The sequence below is a fragment of the Pseudochaenichthys georgianus genome, chromosome 21 (assembly GCF_902827115.2).
Source record: "Pseudochaenichthys georgianus chromosome 21, fPseGeo1.2, whole genome shotgun sequence".
Taxonomy (NCBI): domain Eukaryota; kingdom Metazoa; phylum Chordata; class Actinopteri; order Perciformes; family Channichthyidae; genus Pseudochaenichthys; species Pseudochaenichthys georgianus.
The window spans coordinates 25,474,768-25,489,425 of record NC_047523.1 but is presented as its reverse complement, the minus strand read 5'-3'; the positions used below and the strand labels follow the sequence as shown (position 1 = coordinate 25,489,425).

The 14,658-nt window shown below is 40.2% G+C and overlaps 2 protein-coding genes across 2 annotated transcripts in view; one reads left to right on the top strand and one right to left on the bottom strand.

The window, feature by feature from the left end:
- col4a2 (collagen, type IV, alpha 2) overlaps positions 1-3,070 on the top strand; it is a 55,585-nt gene extending 52,515 nt beyond the window's left edge. The window contains exons 47-48 of the mRNA XM_034109427.2: positions 629-915; positions 1,763-3,070. Of these exons, the coding sequence (XP_033965318.1) occupies positions 629-915; positions 1,763-2,017 (542 nt within the window). The 3' untranslated portion in view covers positions 2,018-3,070. The remainder of the gene's footprint in view (positions 1-628; positions 916-1,762) is intronic.
- A 114-nt stretch (positions 3,071-3,184) lies between these two features.
- On the bottom strand, positions 3,185-7,582 carry rab20 (RAB20, member RAS oncogene family). The gene is made up of 2 exons (XM_034109429.1): positions 7,125-7,582; positions 3,185-4,386 (listed from the first exon to the last, which is right to left on the bottom strand). The coding sequence occupies exons 1-2, from the start codon at positions 7,312-7,314 to the stop codon at positions 3,791-3,793; spliced, it is 786 nt and encodes a 261-aa protein (XP_033965320.1). The 5' UTR covers positions 7,315-7,582; the 3' UTR covers positions 3,185-3,790.
- Positions 7,583-14,658: the final 7,076 nt, after the last annotated feature.

Sequence of the window (14,658 nt, the reverse complement as noted above, 5' to 3'; positions counted from 1 at the left end):
TATTTGATTTTGGAGCTTTTGTGCTCCAGACCAAAGAGCACCTTCACTTGTTTGAACTCCCAGGAACTCAGGACCTTTTATTTTGTATTGAAACTACTGTCACACCACAAACCATACATTTTCAAAGAAAAAATAACAATATAACTTCCTATAACAAATTAACCTAAGTTAGCTAAGGCACCCTTGCTAGGCTCTATATAATTTGTAAGAAGTTTTAATTCTTCTGGTATAATGAAGTGTCGTTTTTGCTGGGTTCTGCCTGATAACTGACATTACTTAGTCAAGTTATTGATTTTTTAATTATTCTTCTGTACTTGTGGTACTGTTATACTTCATTTTAGCATTTTTCAATATCACATAGTTGTCAGTTGGGGCAAAGTGGCTGCTGTGTTCACTTGTAAGGGAGTTTAAATGTACTCTATTGTGCTTAACCACACGTTATCTCTTATCTCTACCTAACCCTCACCCTCACCCTATTTCCTCTCATCATTTTAATCTGTTTTAAGTTTTAACCATATCATGATTATTTACATCGTTTTCTTATTTATTGTGTTATACACTTTAACTCAAGTTTGTTTATTAAATGTGTGCCTTTTTTAAAGTATAATTTTGTATTTGTCCTTCTCAGGTTTGGCTGGCTCCTGCCTCCCACGGTTCAACACCATGCCCTTCCTGTACTGCAACCCAGGAGACCTTTGTTACTATGCCAGCAGGAATGATAAGTCCTACTGGTTGTCGACCACCGCTCCTATTCCCATGATGCCTGTGGTAGAGGGAGAGATTAAACCGTACATCAGCCGCTGCTCAGTATGTGAAGCTCCATCAGTTGCCATCGCAATCCACAGCCAGGACATCACCATCCCTATGTGTCCTGCGGGCTGGCGCAGCATGTGGATCGGCTACTCCTTCCTCATGGTGAGTAGCCAATCTTGATACAACAACACAAGAGGACAATGCTTGATAACACTTCTATTTGGCGTGAGCTATTTTCTAAGGATGGGTTCTATTTCTTGGCTTGTGAAAACATCTGTATTATGTATGATGTATTCTTTTGCTTTTGGGAAATGTTATAAAATCTCAAATTAATTATTACAGAATGTAAAACAAAACGCCTTGGTGACAAACTGGGAATGTGGAGAATGAGAGTGTGGGTGTTGGTCAGCTAGAAAGGGAGGGTTTCATGAAATGGCCCCATGTATTGCAATGTCGCAATGACGCAGCGTTTATGAAACGTGACCCATGCTAGTGGCTAAAAGTCAGGATACTATGCTTTTTTGATTTAGACCAAAGGTCGCCACTCCTCTACCTACCCTCCATTGTTCTACAGGTTTTTGTTCGTTGTGTCTGTATTAACCCATCGAAAACAGAACTGCATGTGTTTTTGCAACATAAAGGAATTATGTTTAAAGTAACTCCTAATCACAAGCAGTGTTATTTGTCGGACAAGGCTGGATACTCTGTAGTTTTAAAGAAAATGTAGTATGAGACAACTGTGTTTGTTGGAAACTATTTTCTGAATTGATTAGAGGTATTTACTATAGAAGAATATGCAATGTTAGGCTTTTCCATAAAATACATAACTTGTTAGTTGATGAATTCATTGTTGGTGTTGATCGTTAAGTGGATTTGTTGACAAAAATAAAATGTACACAACATCAATATTTAACTTAGATTCTAAATTGTAACATGTAACCAAAATCTCTTGTGTAGATCTGAACTCACACCTGCCTCATTTGTCACCCTCTCATCTTTGTCTCCACAGCACACAGCAGCAGGAAATGAAGGCGGAGGTCAGTCTTTGTCATCGCCCGGCTCTTGCCTGGAGGACTTCCGCACAGCACCGTTCCTTGAGTGTAACGGGGCCAAAGGCACATGCCACTACTTTGCTAACAAGCACAGCTTCTGGCTAACCTCCATCGATGAGTCGTTCCACACTGAGCCGTCATCAGAGACGCTCAAAGCCGGTCAGCTGCTGTCACGCATCAGCCGCTGCCAGGTCTGCATGAAGAACTTGTGAGAGACGCAACAGCAGCATGGACACAAAGTATCGGTTGCATTGACAGTGGCCTAGTGTTGTCTCTCTATCTGTGTACTAAACCAAACAGAGGGGGATCTCAAATAATGATTTAGATCAATGTAAATTGGAAACATTCTCCTCCAGCCACAGAGCTCAGATATGCAATGACTGTGCGATGCCATGAACGCTGTGTGAAATGTCCCGATGTAGATAAAACAGGAGAAGCCCCGTTATGAAGTCAACAGCATTATGGGAAAACAAGTATTTTTATGTTAAATGTGGATTGGTGCTTACTGTTTAACTTATTACCTCAGCTACGATGACTCATTGTTAACAATCAGAGTAGATCAGAACACTACAGCTGAACCAAAGACGCCCGTGTGAATGCACTGCTTCAGTTTCTCTAGATGTTTGTATTGTTTAGGGTTTAGAGCCCACCATAAAGCCACTAACACTGCTTCTTTGCCAATTGAAGAATGTGTCTTGAACAATTGTTGGTTGATACTATCGACAGTATTATCCTGCTTTTATTCCATTTATTTTCAAAATGTATTTTTATAATACAACAGTGTCTTCAAGCTGTTCTTCTGTTTTATGTATTAATCAACTATTGCAAATCATCTATAAATCTTTATTTTTCATACCCCATATGTTCACACAATGCACTGATTATCTTTGTATTTATACCAGCTGAATGAATTTGAAGCCCCTCTTTAAGAGGTTAAATATATATATTATCTAATACTACTCATGTCACACTCATTTTCCTTTATAAATCTACTAACCTGAACTTCCAACAAGACAGACTGCAAACAGCTCGGATCAAAGGTCTGACTGCAGCAAATCCATGCTGCAGCCACTGATCCTGGGTGAGATTAAAGTATTTTACACAATTTAGAAAGTAGGTCAAATGTTCTACTTCACCAAGAGTTGCTTGTTTGCAAATAAACAGTTTGTATAAACTGGGAATATACTGACAAACAACTGTAATGGAATATTAGTAATTTCATCATTTCATTGGATTGTAAAGATTAAAGTTGGTTATATTTCTGATTGTGTCCTTTTACTCTAACAATCTTATCATAATCTGGTCATAGAATGTATATAAAAAGAGCATGGTTGGTAACCCCTTAAGTGATAGATACTTAATGAATCTGGCAGACCAGAAAGGCTGCAAAATAAATCTTTATTATGACAGTAGATCAAAACTAGCCTGTGTTAATTGATGGGCATTGTCCCTTCGAAAAAAAACAATTGCTAAAAAATAATTTCACAGATTTATTAACTATATACGATCACTGAAAAGTTGAAAATGTGCATATAAAATATAAAGATCAGTAATAATGCTAGTAACAGAGCATAAAGCAAGTGATTGGTGGTAATCTTAAAATACAACTATAATAAACACAGTGCAACCTGCCACACACCTAACAATTAGTGCTGTTACATTTGTGACATTCTCAATCTAAAACATTTACAAAAAGCAGTGATTGCCATTTATGTGTTATCTGGCCAGAGGCACATCTTTGGGATACAAGTGCGGTTTCAGTCGTTGGGGATGAAGGCTTCAAAGCTTAGAGTCAAAACGCAGCACAAGTGTATTTCCATTCCTTAAAATGTAAGTGGACACCATCACAGAATCTGTTTGTGTTACCGGGAGGTCATTAATGCTATTAGGTCTCAGTCAAGGCAATTAAGTAGTACCGTCACAGTTTATATTTGGTCCACAGACAAACTTTTGATAGTCTATTGTTAAAAACAAGGGAGCCCTCTCTAGCAGCAGCCGGGTCTGCCCCGCTTGGACCCCCTGCACTCCTCCAGGTCCACTGTGAGGGAATGCTGGTTCTCATTTTTATTTCTCAGGATGGAGGGCAGCACCAGATCAAACAAGGCCTCAAACAGATTGTCCACATTGTAGCCCGTCTTGGCGCTCGTCTCGAAGCACATCTTCTCTGCAGGCAGGCTGCTCTTTTCCTCCAGGCCCTTGTAGCGCAGTATTCTCCCGTAAAGAGCCATTGCATCTTCGGGGGTCACCTGTTTCCCTGGCGTTATCCCCGAGAGGGAAACAGGGGAGGCCGGGGGCGTGGGGCAGGCAGATAGAACCTGGGTTTCTGTCCTCTCCTCCCCACAATCCATTCGGTCCTTGGATGCCTCATCTGAGTCCTGGGACAGCTGGGCTCTAGGGTCCGTTAGGTCAGCCTTGTTGCCCACTAAAGCGTAGATACAGTCGTGGTTAGCGGTGTCAGTCAGGGACAGGAAGCGCTCCTCCAGCTCGGCTAGGCTCTGCCAGTTGGACACGTCGTAGGTGAGGATGACAGCGGCTGCACCTCGGCAGTACATTGATCCCAAACCGTGGAACTGTTCCCGACCTGAGGAGACAGCGAGGTCAACAAATTCTGGCTTAATTTTCAACATGAATCCCTTTAAACATACAAAACTAAAAACAGACTGTGAGAGCAGCACTGCAGGAGGACACACCGCACAGAGCGAAGTTGTGCAAGATAGTCAGCAGTTTGAAAACAGAGACAACCTTTGTTGAAAAGGCACGTTGTGTGACTCGATGCTACAGTGGCATCTCTTGGATAATACTAAGATTATTTTGTTGATTGACTGATAGCTTTGTCCATTAAATGTCAGAAAACTGGGGAAAATAACCATAAAATTACCAAATAAACATTCTTTAATTCCTTGTTTTCCGCTACGACTGTTGGTAAACCCGAAATATATTGTTTACTATTATATATGAAGTAAAAGAGCAAAGAAACCAAATAATGTTTATCTTTTATTTCATCATTGAAACTGTTTCCGATTATTAGTGCCGGTCGACTAACTGATCAACTAATAATTTCAGCTATAATAGAATCTAGGAGTGTATTCATTACATCAATTTGTCACAAATAGTTTCTTGAATACACTAAAGATCCAAGGCAGGAATAAATGTATTTCTTACAAACTACTGACTGAAGTGATAAAATGCATTCCTTCTCATGCTTTTGGAAATGACTGTTTATGCAAGTTTGGAAAGGATATGTTGAAGCCTGGGAAGACGGGTAGCCCTGTCATGTGACTGTTAAGAGGAACAGGGCAGGCAGCTGAAACATGGGGCTTTGAAACTTAACTAAGAACAGGCTTAGTCAGCAGAAAAATAAGCAACAGCATGTTTTAAATGAGCTGCCGAGCCAATCCCCCTACAGGACCTCGTACAACCAGTATTACTCTTTATGGCCGCCGCTGGGCTCTGAAACAGCAGCCCTAAAATTACTTAGTGCCTGCATTTTCTACCACAGACTAAATAAAATGCAACACCAACGTCCTGTCAGAGGTCACGGAGTAGGGGAACATAGACAGGAAATGGCTTACTGTGACTTTCCTTATCTCTGTGGCTCACCAGCTCTACTTTTGGCAGTGTGTATTTGCTGTAGATGGATTACTGTAATTCATGTTTACACAATACTGGAATGTTATAAGCTTTTTCATTAGCAGTAAGTTGATGATTCACCAAATGATTCTTTCCACTGACAATATAAATATGTATAAATATGTGTATTTAGGATCAACGATTTAAGTCATTGTGATCCTTGGGGCCAAAGAAGGAGTGAAGTTCGAGAAAAGCACAAGTTTCAATGTATTCAATGTATTCAAGATAAGAGCAATATAACGGACTGGTTCTGTGGATAACAAATCCTCCAGGCAAATTAACAGAGTTCTTTATAAAAGGTATTAACGGGGACAGAGCATAGAGATTACTAATCATGTTTCTGTATAACATAGTCTCAAGTAATGCTGAAATAAATAGTCAATAAAGGGCATTTGCAACTGAAAATTCGATAATATAAAAACTAATATTTTTTCAAATTTAACATTTACCTAATATGGTAAGTGCCATTGATGTGTATCTGTCATGAAGGCCAAATCACATGTAAATAAGTTGTTATTTATCGGGCAGCTATCAAACAAGCTATCTGAAGCAGCTCTTTAAGATGCGAAATGATAAGGTCAAATGTGTTCTGCGTACGAGAATTAGCAGTAATGCAGAAGTACACGGATGACTGTGCAGGTTATGATGGTTGAGATTTGTCCAATGTTGAGCAATTTAGCAAAACAAAGCACACCGTGATTTTTTAACCTCTCTGTTTTTTGCAAGCAGGGAAAACTGAAGTGACCTATTATATTAACAACATTAAGCTAACTGCACAATAATATACAAGACCTCCATGTGTTTGTTTTAACCAAGCAGTTGTTTGCATGGTGGGTAGGTTTGTGGTGTTTGCTTAATCGTATTTTGAAGGCTGTCAAATGCTCCTTACTTAGCATATGATAACCAGCTCAAACTGGAACAAACTAGTTATTTCATTGTTAATGCATGTCATGCTTTCCAATTAAAGAATGTATGCTTTATTCTGCATTTTACAAAGAATTGTGAAAGATGATAATCACAAATAACCAGAGCCAAAACAGATGTGTTATAAATGATTTTCTCAGATAGTCTTGCCAACTGCCAGAAACTGATGTGTTAAATGTTAATAACAATATGAGTAAATGAGTGTATTCAAAACCAACAATAATGTTGAGTTGTTGACTTTTGTATCTAGTATTTTTTCATTAAGTTCAACCGTTATTTTGTCTTTTAAGATTAAGACTAAAAACAAAGCAACTTGGAGTAAATAACTTTGGGCTAATATCATGTTAATGATTATAGGTTTTCCCAGTAGATTAGTCTACATGTTTATCAAAGAGGTTCAAGGGACCCTGGTATTGGTGTGTGACTGTGTATAGATTTGGAGATTTATTTTGATGTGCTTTCAAGGGTTGTTTTTCCCCAGATGGTGTTAGATTATCGAACTGTTTTTGACGAGACACGTTTGAATTGTTCAAAGCTGTACAGGACAAGGTAATGTAATTAGTATGCATGTAATATACCAACAAAAAAAACACAAATAACACAGAGGTGTTTGCAGAGTGTCTGTGCAGACTGGGTTGTCACATGCCTGTGATTGCCTCAGGTGGGGGTCACGCTTTATCAGGTAAACACAGCTCATAAACAGGAGGAATGAGATAAGTGTTTTAAATAAACAGGGTGAAAAGTCGAATAACACAAACATATTACCAGCAGTGTCCCATATAGAGATGTTGTATGGTCCCCACTGTTTTAGGAAAAAAGCCCCTCCAACAGTGCTGACGGTGTCTTTGAACTTCCTCTCCGTGTACCTGTGGAGCAGCGAGGTCTTCCCCACATTCATGTCCCCCAGGAGAACTAGCTTCACGTCGGGCTTCTTCATCTTCGACACCTCGGGCATGGTGCTGCTTCGGTCCCGCTGCAGCGAGGATACTTTTCTTTCTTTCTTTCTTTCCGTATCGTGAAACAATAGGTCTAGCTCGTAAAATTCAAGCCGCGAATTCCTCTGACAAAAGCCATGTTATGAACGAAAGTTTGTTTAAATATGGACAGCAATCTGTTGTCCGAACTTCAAAAAGTAACTGAGGTGAAACAGGAAGTAGGTGAGGAGCTAATGATTCACAGTGAGTGATTTTACCCTGAGCTGTGTCTTTCAGGTTATACTACTGCTGGCAGGCCGTGAACTGCCCCAGCAGTCTAGCTCAGCGGTTACCAACCTTTTTCAACCCAGGGCTCAGGGCCCACAAGAATAAAAAAAATGTTCGCGGCCCACATTCAACCATAAACAATACGGAGGCTAAATACAGTTCTGATTGGTCAATTCAGAAAATGTGACACCTTATAAATCCAGTAGAACAGACCGCTGTTAAGGACTGTAATGACCGTTGCTATGGAGGATCGAGAGAAAGGAAAAGAGGTTAAAATAAAAATAAAATCTTAATAATGAAAATGTTTCCACACAAATCATAATATTTTGCAAATTATTTGGCAGCAAATATGGAATTTACATTTACACCGTTTAATATTTTATTAGGGCTTTTAGATGAAGACCGCACACAACTATTCTTCTGGCTAAAATAAATATTTTTAAAAGTCAATCAATGAGTCATCTTAATTTAAGGTGTTTGAAGAGTAGATTAAAAATACAATTTATTTTGAAAAAATTATTGACAAAAAATGAAAAGGTGGCTGAACACGCCATGAAATAATTTAATTTGTTCTAACGAAGAGTGGGATTAAAGGTAGGGTAGGTAAGAAAAGAGAAACCAGCTCGAGTGCGCTAGAATTTGAAAGTATGCAGCCGAAAAAAATCTGGCCCTTCCTTCAGACTTTCTTACAGAACCGCTCCTTCAACACACACGAACGCGCACATGACCAATGAGGGCCCGAGATAAATTTGTGCACGAGATGGAAGGCTGACAGGTAGGCCATCCAATTATCTGCCCAGGGCCGGCTCAGATGATTGGTCGTGCTTTTTAAAGCGCCACGGCTTCCACAGATGAATTGTTTTAATGTATTTATTGTCAAAGCATTTAATTTATTCATTGCTATCGGGATGTTAAGAGCATTCCATGGAATATAACAAAAAGTGTTTCTGAAGTGAATTACCTACCCTACCTTTAAAGCAACAATAAATATGAGTAGTGTTACCAATGCCATATAAATCTCATTAGTATGCAGAAAAAGTGACAGGTCGCCCCGCCCCTTTTCGACCGGAAGTCCCGCCTTATTTGACCGGAAGTCCCGCCTTTTTATTTTTATTTTGGAAACCGGAAGTCCCGCCTCGTTCGACCGGATGTCCCGCCCCCGCTTCCGGCGGATGTCCCGCCCCCGCTTCCGGTTTACAAAATAAAATAAAAAATAAATTAAAATTTAAAAAATGAGAAAAATAAAATGCCGTTGTTTTCAATCAATTAATATGTCTAGGATATATGTCCCGCCTCCTAACCACTTCCTGTGTGGTTAATCCTGTATACAGTATCGAATGTAACTTACAAATACTTGCAAATAACATGAAATTAATCAAAAGTAAAAGCATCTAAAAAACACACATTTAAACCTCTCTGTTTTTGCAAACAGGACATGACAGGACATGAGGGGAGAAGACATATGGTGAAGGAGGGGGAACACACACACACACACACACACACACACACATACACACACACACACACACTTTCCCCGCCCCTCACCCTCTCCCTCTGTCTAAATAAAAAGCCAGCGTCACTCTTAAATATTTTTCAAGTCGAGAGAAAATGGCCAAGAGACGTCTTGATATGAATTTAATCAGCGAGACACCGGTGACAACTTACAGCCATCCGTTGGGTGCTCCAAATCAAAGTAAAGCATATAAAAAACAGATATTTTAAAAAGTCAGCCTTTTTGCTAAAGGATAAGGGAGGGGGAAAACCCCAAACCCCCTATGGAGAAGTCATAAACCCCCTATGGAGACAAACATGTTGTAAACAGAGGGAGGTAGGTAGGTAATATACTTAAATATATATAGAAAGTCAGAGAATATTTATCAGAGGATAACGCATATACATTTGTACAAGTCGACACGGGTGCATTTTGTAAGAAAACAGAGTTTTCGTACTCAGACCGCTGCAACAATTTCAAGCAGATCTCTGCGATATGCAGTCGCTGTCCGAATATAATGATGGCTTTAATTATTTGTTAACAGTCATAAATGTATTTAGAAAAACCTGTGCTCAAACATTAAAAAAGAAAAAGAAGGGTAAGGTTACCAAAAAGCTTTTGATATAGTTTTAACACACAGCGAGATCCCAAAAAAGTCACTAACAGCTGCGGGGAAAGAATTCTTTTAAATAAAGTTTTTCAAAACTTGTTGAAGAAAAACGGTATACAATATTATATATAACAGCCATTGACATATAGGCATGTATGGTAGAAAGATTTAACCGTACGCTGAAAACTAAAATGTGGAGGTATTTTACAGTTAAAAACACTCCTAGACCTAAAAAGTATTTGCCCCGCCATAAAAAAGCCAATATAACACTAATTTGTTAAACAGGAATAATCCTATTGGCTGTTTTTAGAGTCATTTACATATTGCCTAGCCTATATAAGTAAATTCCGAACATCTAAACAGCCTCTCTCCACTTTTCCTCCATCAGACAAAGATATCTGGTAAGTACTTTTATTTTAATGTTATAATATCATGTAGTTAGTTAGTTAATGCTGCTTGATGGGTGTTAAAGAACCTCTATGCAATTGTTGGTTTTTCTATTATATATAACAAACGTAGATTGCAATTTTTTAAGAAGCTTTTAATGAAGTATCCTTCTAAATACAAAATACATAATTAAGCCCTCAAGTAAAATGAAGTATAGATTGATGTGAAAGTATCCTGAATAACGTTTTTTAACATACATGCTCTAACAGGTGCTGTGGCCGTCCTACAGCTGAAATGGTCTCAGCTCGGATCTCTGCATCAAGTCAGGCCTGACAACCTCAATAAAGACTGTGCTCGAGAATTAAAAACTACCAGGTAAAAAATAAAATGCTTTCTATGTTTGCTTTTTACAATATGATAACTAAATGATTTTTCTTGTTAAATGTATAAGTATGGGTATTACGATAACATACTCATACCTTCTTCTTTTTATTTCTCTATCTTTTTCTCTATAGACCATCCCTGCCCCGTTACCAAAGGACAGCCGCTGTTTTCTTAAGGTCTGCTTTTTAAGGCTATACCATCTGGTTATGGTTATTGATGTATCAGCCTGATATGGTGACTTTACGTCCATAAAATGTAGAAGCAAAGTGAAATGTTTCTTCAGCGATACCCCATCTATTTCTGATTTTTTTTTTTTTTTTTTTTTTGTGGGGGGTGATTTTCTAAAAAAGATCAAGCATGGGTGATTTAAAAGATGTAGAAAAATCTTTTATCGAGGGTTTACCGGACACTGGTGATTTATACAATGATGAGGGCTTTGTGTATGAAGACATGTCATTTCCGCAATGTTCAAACAGCAACAGTGAACTAAATCACGCTATAACAGATGTAGGCAAGGCTGTGTCCTTGACAGAAACAAATCCATATGCAGATGTAGAAAGGTCTCTTATCGAAGGTTTACCTGATATAACGGAAATATGTAGCGATGATGAGGAATTCAGATATGGGGGCCTGTCATTTTCACTGTATTCAGACAGCAACAATGAGCTAAATCACGCCGTAACAGATGTAAGCGAGGCTGTATCCTCGACAGAAACAAATCCTTATATAGATATAGAAAAATCTTTTATCGAAGGTTTACCGGATACACTTGAAATATGTAGCGATAATGATGAATTCAGATACGGGGATATGTCATTCCCGCCGTGTTCAGGCTATAACAGTGAGTTGTATGACGGGGGCTCAGTTGTAAACGATAGGCCCTGTGAGCTAAATGCCGAAGGCTCAGCTGTAAACGAACCCCCAGCCTTGTCAGAAACAAATTCAAGCAGTCCAACAAAAACATTAGACGCTGTCTTGGACTGGGTGATAGACTGCTACGAGGACCGGGGGGTTTTAGATCAGCCTCTAAATAATAACCCCAGTCCGAGTGGACAAAATAACAAAGCTTCAGCCGACGCCAGCCTACCCGTTTCCAGCATGCAATATGGCGAAAGTTGGTGTGTTAATGACAGCTCAAATGACCCAGAATCACCCGTTTGCTCCATGCAGAGTAGCGGACATGTTGATCAGAATGACACCCCGAATACTTCTGAATCACAAGGCCCCCCGTCACAGCATGGAGGAGAAGGCAATGCTTCTGAATCACAAGGCCCCCTGTCACAGCATGGAGGAGGCACAAGCGGAGATGCCGAGCCAAGTGTTTTCTCTCGACCTGTATTCAATAACACAGAAATGAGACAGTCTCTAGTCCTACCGCCTATTAGGGCTGAGGCAGACTTTGGAGTCTATTTTGAGGGTCTGATGAACAATGTGCATAGCATGCTTGCATATGCTTTTGCATGGGTAGAGAGAGAAGATATCGTGCAGATTGAACTACATGGTGAACAACTAAGGGGTAACGTGTCAGCGATTTTAAATGGTCCCGATGACAATCTAGATGTTTTTGAGGAGGGGCTGTTCAACGCCATGCAATCGAATATGGTTTTAATGGCAGAAAGCAACATGGAGATTGTGATTCAAACTGTTCAATCTCCCCGCGGAGGGGTTCCTGGTAAACGGATGATTAGTAAAATGTTAGACAATGAGATTGTTAGAAAAAAGAGGCGTTTTCTTTACGTTGTTCAGAACTCATCCAACCAACTGTGTTTCGCTATTAATGTAGCTCTGTTGTTACACGACAACCTCAACGATTATGAAGGGATTGAGCGGGGTAAAGAGATTCAAAAGAGGGCAGGTTTGACAGATCATACATCTGTGACATTCAGCGATATTGGTAAATTCGAATACATTTTAAAATGCAAGATAGTGGTATTTTACCGAAGCAATGATGATGATCGTACCCTCTGTAAATTCCAGACAGACACCCCCAAAAGAGATAAAACTGTGTTTTTATTCCTCTTTCAGAACCACTACTATGGTGTCAAGAACTTGAAGGGGTTTTTAGGTTCTTCATACGTCTGTGAACATTGTTATACAGGCTACAGCTCTCAATGGAGTCATTCCTGTACTGGTCATTGCTATGTCTGCCTAGACCCCTCATGCACTCTAGATGAGTTTAAACCCATCTTTTGTAAAGACTGCAACAAAACATGCCGTACAGTCGGCTGTCATTCTCGACATAAAGAACAGAAACAGAGGTTAACAGACATTGCTAGCAACTGTGATTTACACAAAAAGTGTGTAGATTGTCGACTCTCTTACTACACCCCCAAGAGTACAGCAGATAAAACACACAAGTGTATGACGAAAAAATGTAAAACATGCGGGGAAAAACTACCATCTGTTTCTAAACTCGGGTGTGAAGCACATTTGTGTTACATAGGAGTGCTGCCTAAAGAGACAGAATACAATGACAACATTGTGTTTTATGATTTTGAAACAATGGCTGGGGCAGATGGGGTACATGTACCTTTCTTGGTGTGTACAAAAACCTTGGGGGGTGAAATTTGGGTCGGAGAGGGAGTCAACTGTGCACAGCAGTTTCTGACACATTTTAGACGCACAAAGTTCAAGAATGCAACATTCATCGCTCACAATGCTAAGGGCTTTGACAGCTATTTCATTATCAACGCAATGATTGCACAGGGGTTAAAACCCCCGTTAACAATGCAGGGAAGTAAAGTGATCTCTTTTACTGACAAGGATTTCCGGCAAAAGTACATAGACTCGCTGTCTTATCTGTCTATGCGTTTAGCAGACATGCCAAAAGCTTTGGGATTTGGAGATAAAATCAAAGGATACTCTTCCCTCACGGTTTCAGCTCCAAGGCTAACCTGAGTTATATAGGCCCTTACCCGCCCGCACACTGTTATGGGGTTGAACGCATGACAACTGGTGAAATGAGTGACTTTTTCACATGGTATGAGACGGTACGCCAGGGTACTTTTGACTTCCGAGAGCAGGCAATGCTTTACTGCAAAAACGATGTGGACATTCTTGCCCAGGGGGCCACATTATTTCGGAAAGGTTTTCTCGGGGAGACAGGAGTTGATCCTTTTAGTCGCTCGACTATAGCTTCTGCCTGTATGAACATTTTTACCACAAACTTTCTATCGCCTAAAACCTTAGCAATTCCCCCACCCGACGACTACCGCCGTGAAAACAAGACATACTCAGATGCAGGTGTTCAGTGGTTGGAGTGGGTAGCTCAGACTGAAGGTGTTTTTATTCAGCATGCGTTGAATGAAGGAGAGAAACGAGTGGGACGTTTCGTCGTAGATGGTTTTGCCGAAGTTAACGGGGAAAAGATTGTCTGGGAATTTCTTGGTTGTTTCTATCACGGATGTCCCTCTTGTTATAAGGGCCATGAGAAAATCCATTGTTAGGTGACACATTTGAGCATCTCCATGCTGCTAGTGAGGCAAAACTGCATGAGCTGCAGTCTGTTCACAAGGCCAGAGTGAACGTTATGCGTGAACATACCTGGGTTGAGATGAAAAAATCCCATCAAGATTTGAAGGCTTTCCTCAGGGTATACAAGGCACCAGAACCGCTGACCCCTCGCGATGCTTTATACGGGGGGAGGACATGTGCAGTAAAGCTGAGACACACAGCAGCTGCAGATGAATTGGTTCATTATTGTGATTTCACCTCACTCTACCCTTTTGTAAACTGCACAGGTCTATATCCACTTGGACACCCTCAGATCATATTCCGAGATTTCAAAGACCCTCGCAGTTATTTCGGGTTAATCAAAGCCACAGTAGAACCTCCTAGGGGTCTATACTTTCCTGTCCTGCCCCACCGAACTGCAGCTGGAAAACTTGTGTTCACTCTATGCCGCACATGCGCAGAGTTTAACAACCAACAGGGGCCCTGCATGCATAGCAAAGAGGAGAGAGCATTAACAGGGGTTTGGGTGACCCCTGAATTCACCAAAGCCCTGGACATGGGATACAAGATGACTGAGATCACAGAGGTGTGGCATTTTGAGAAGAAAAGTGACAGCATTTTTGTAGACTATATACACGCATTTATGAAGGGTAAACAAGAAGCGTCAGGTTACCCCTCAGAGGCCTCAGATGATGAGAGTAGACAAAGTATGTGGCAGACTATCATGCTAAGCAGGGCATCTTGCTGGATGCAGATCAAATCAAATCAAAC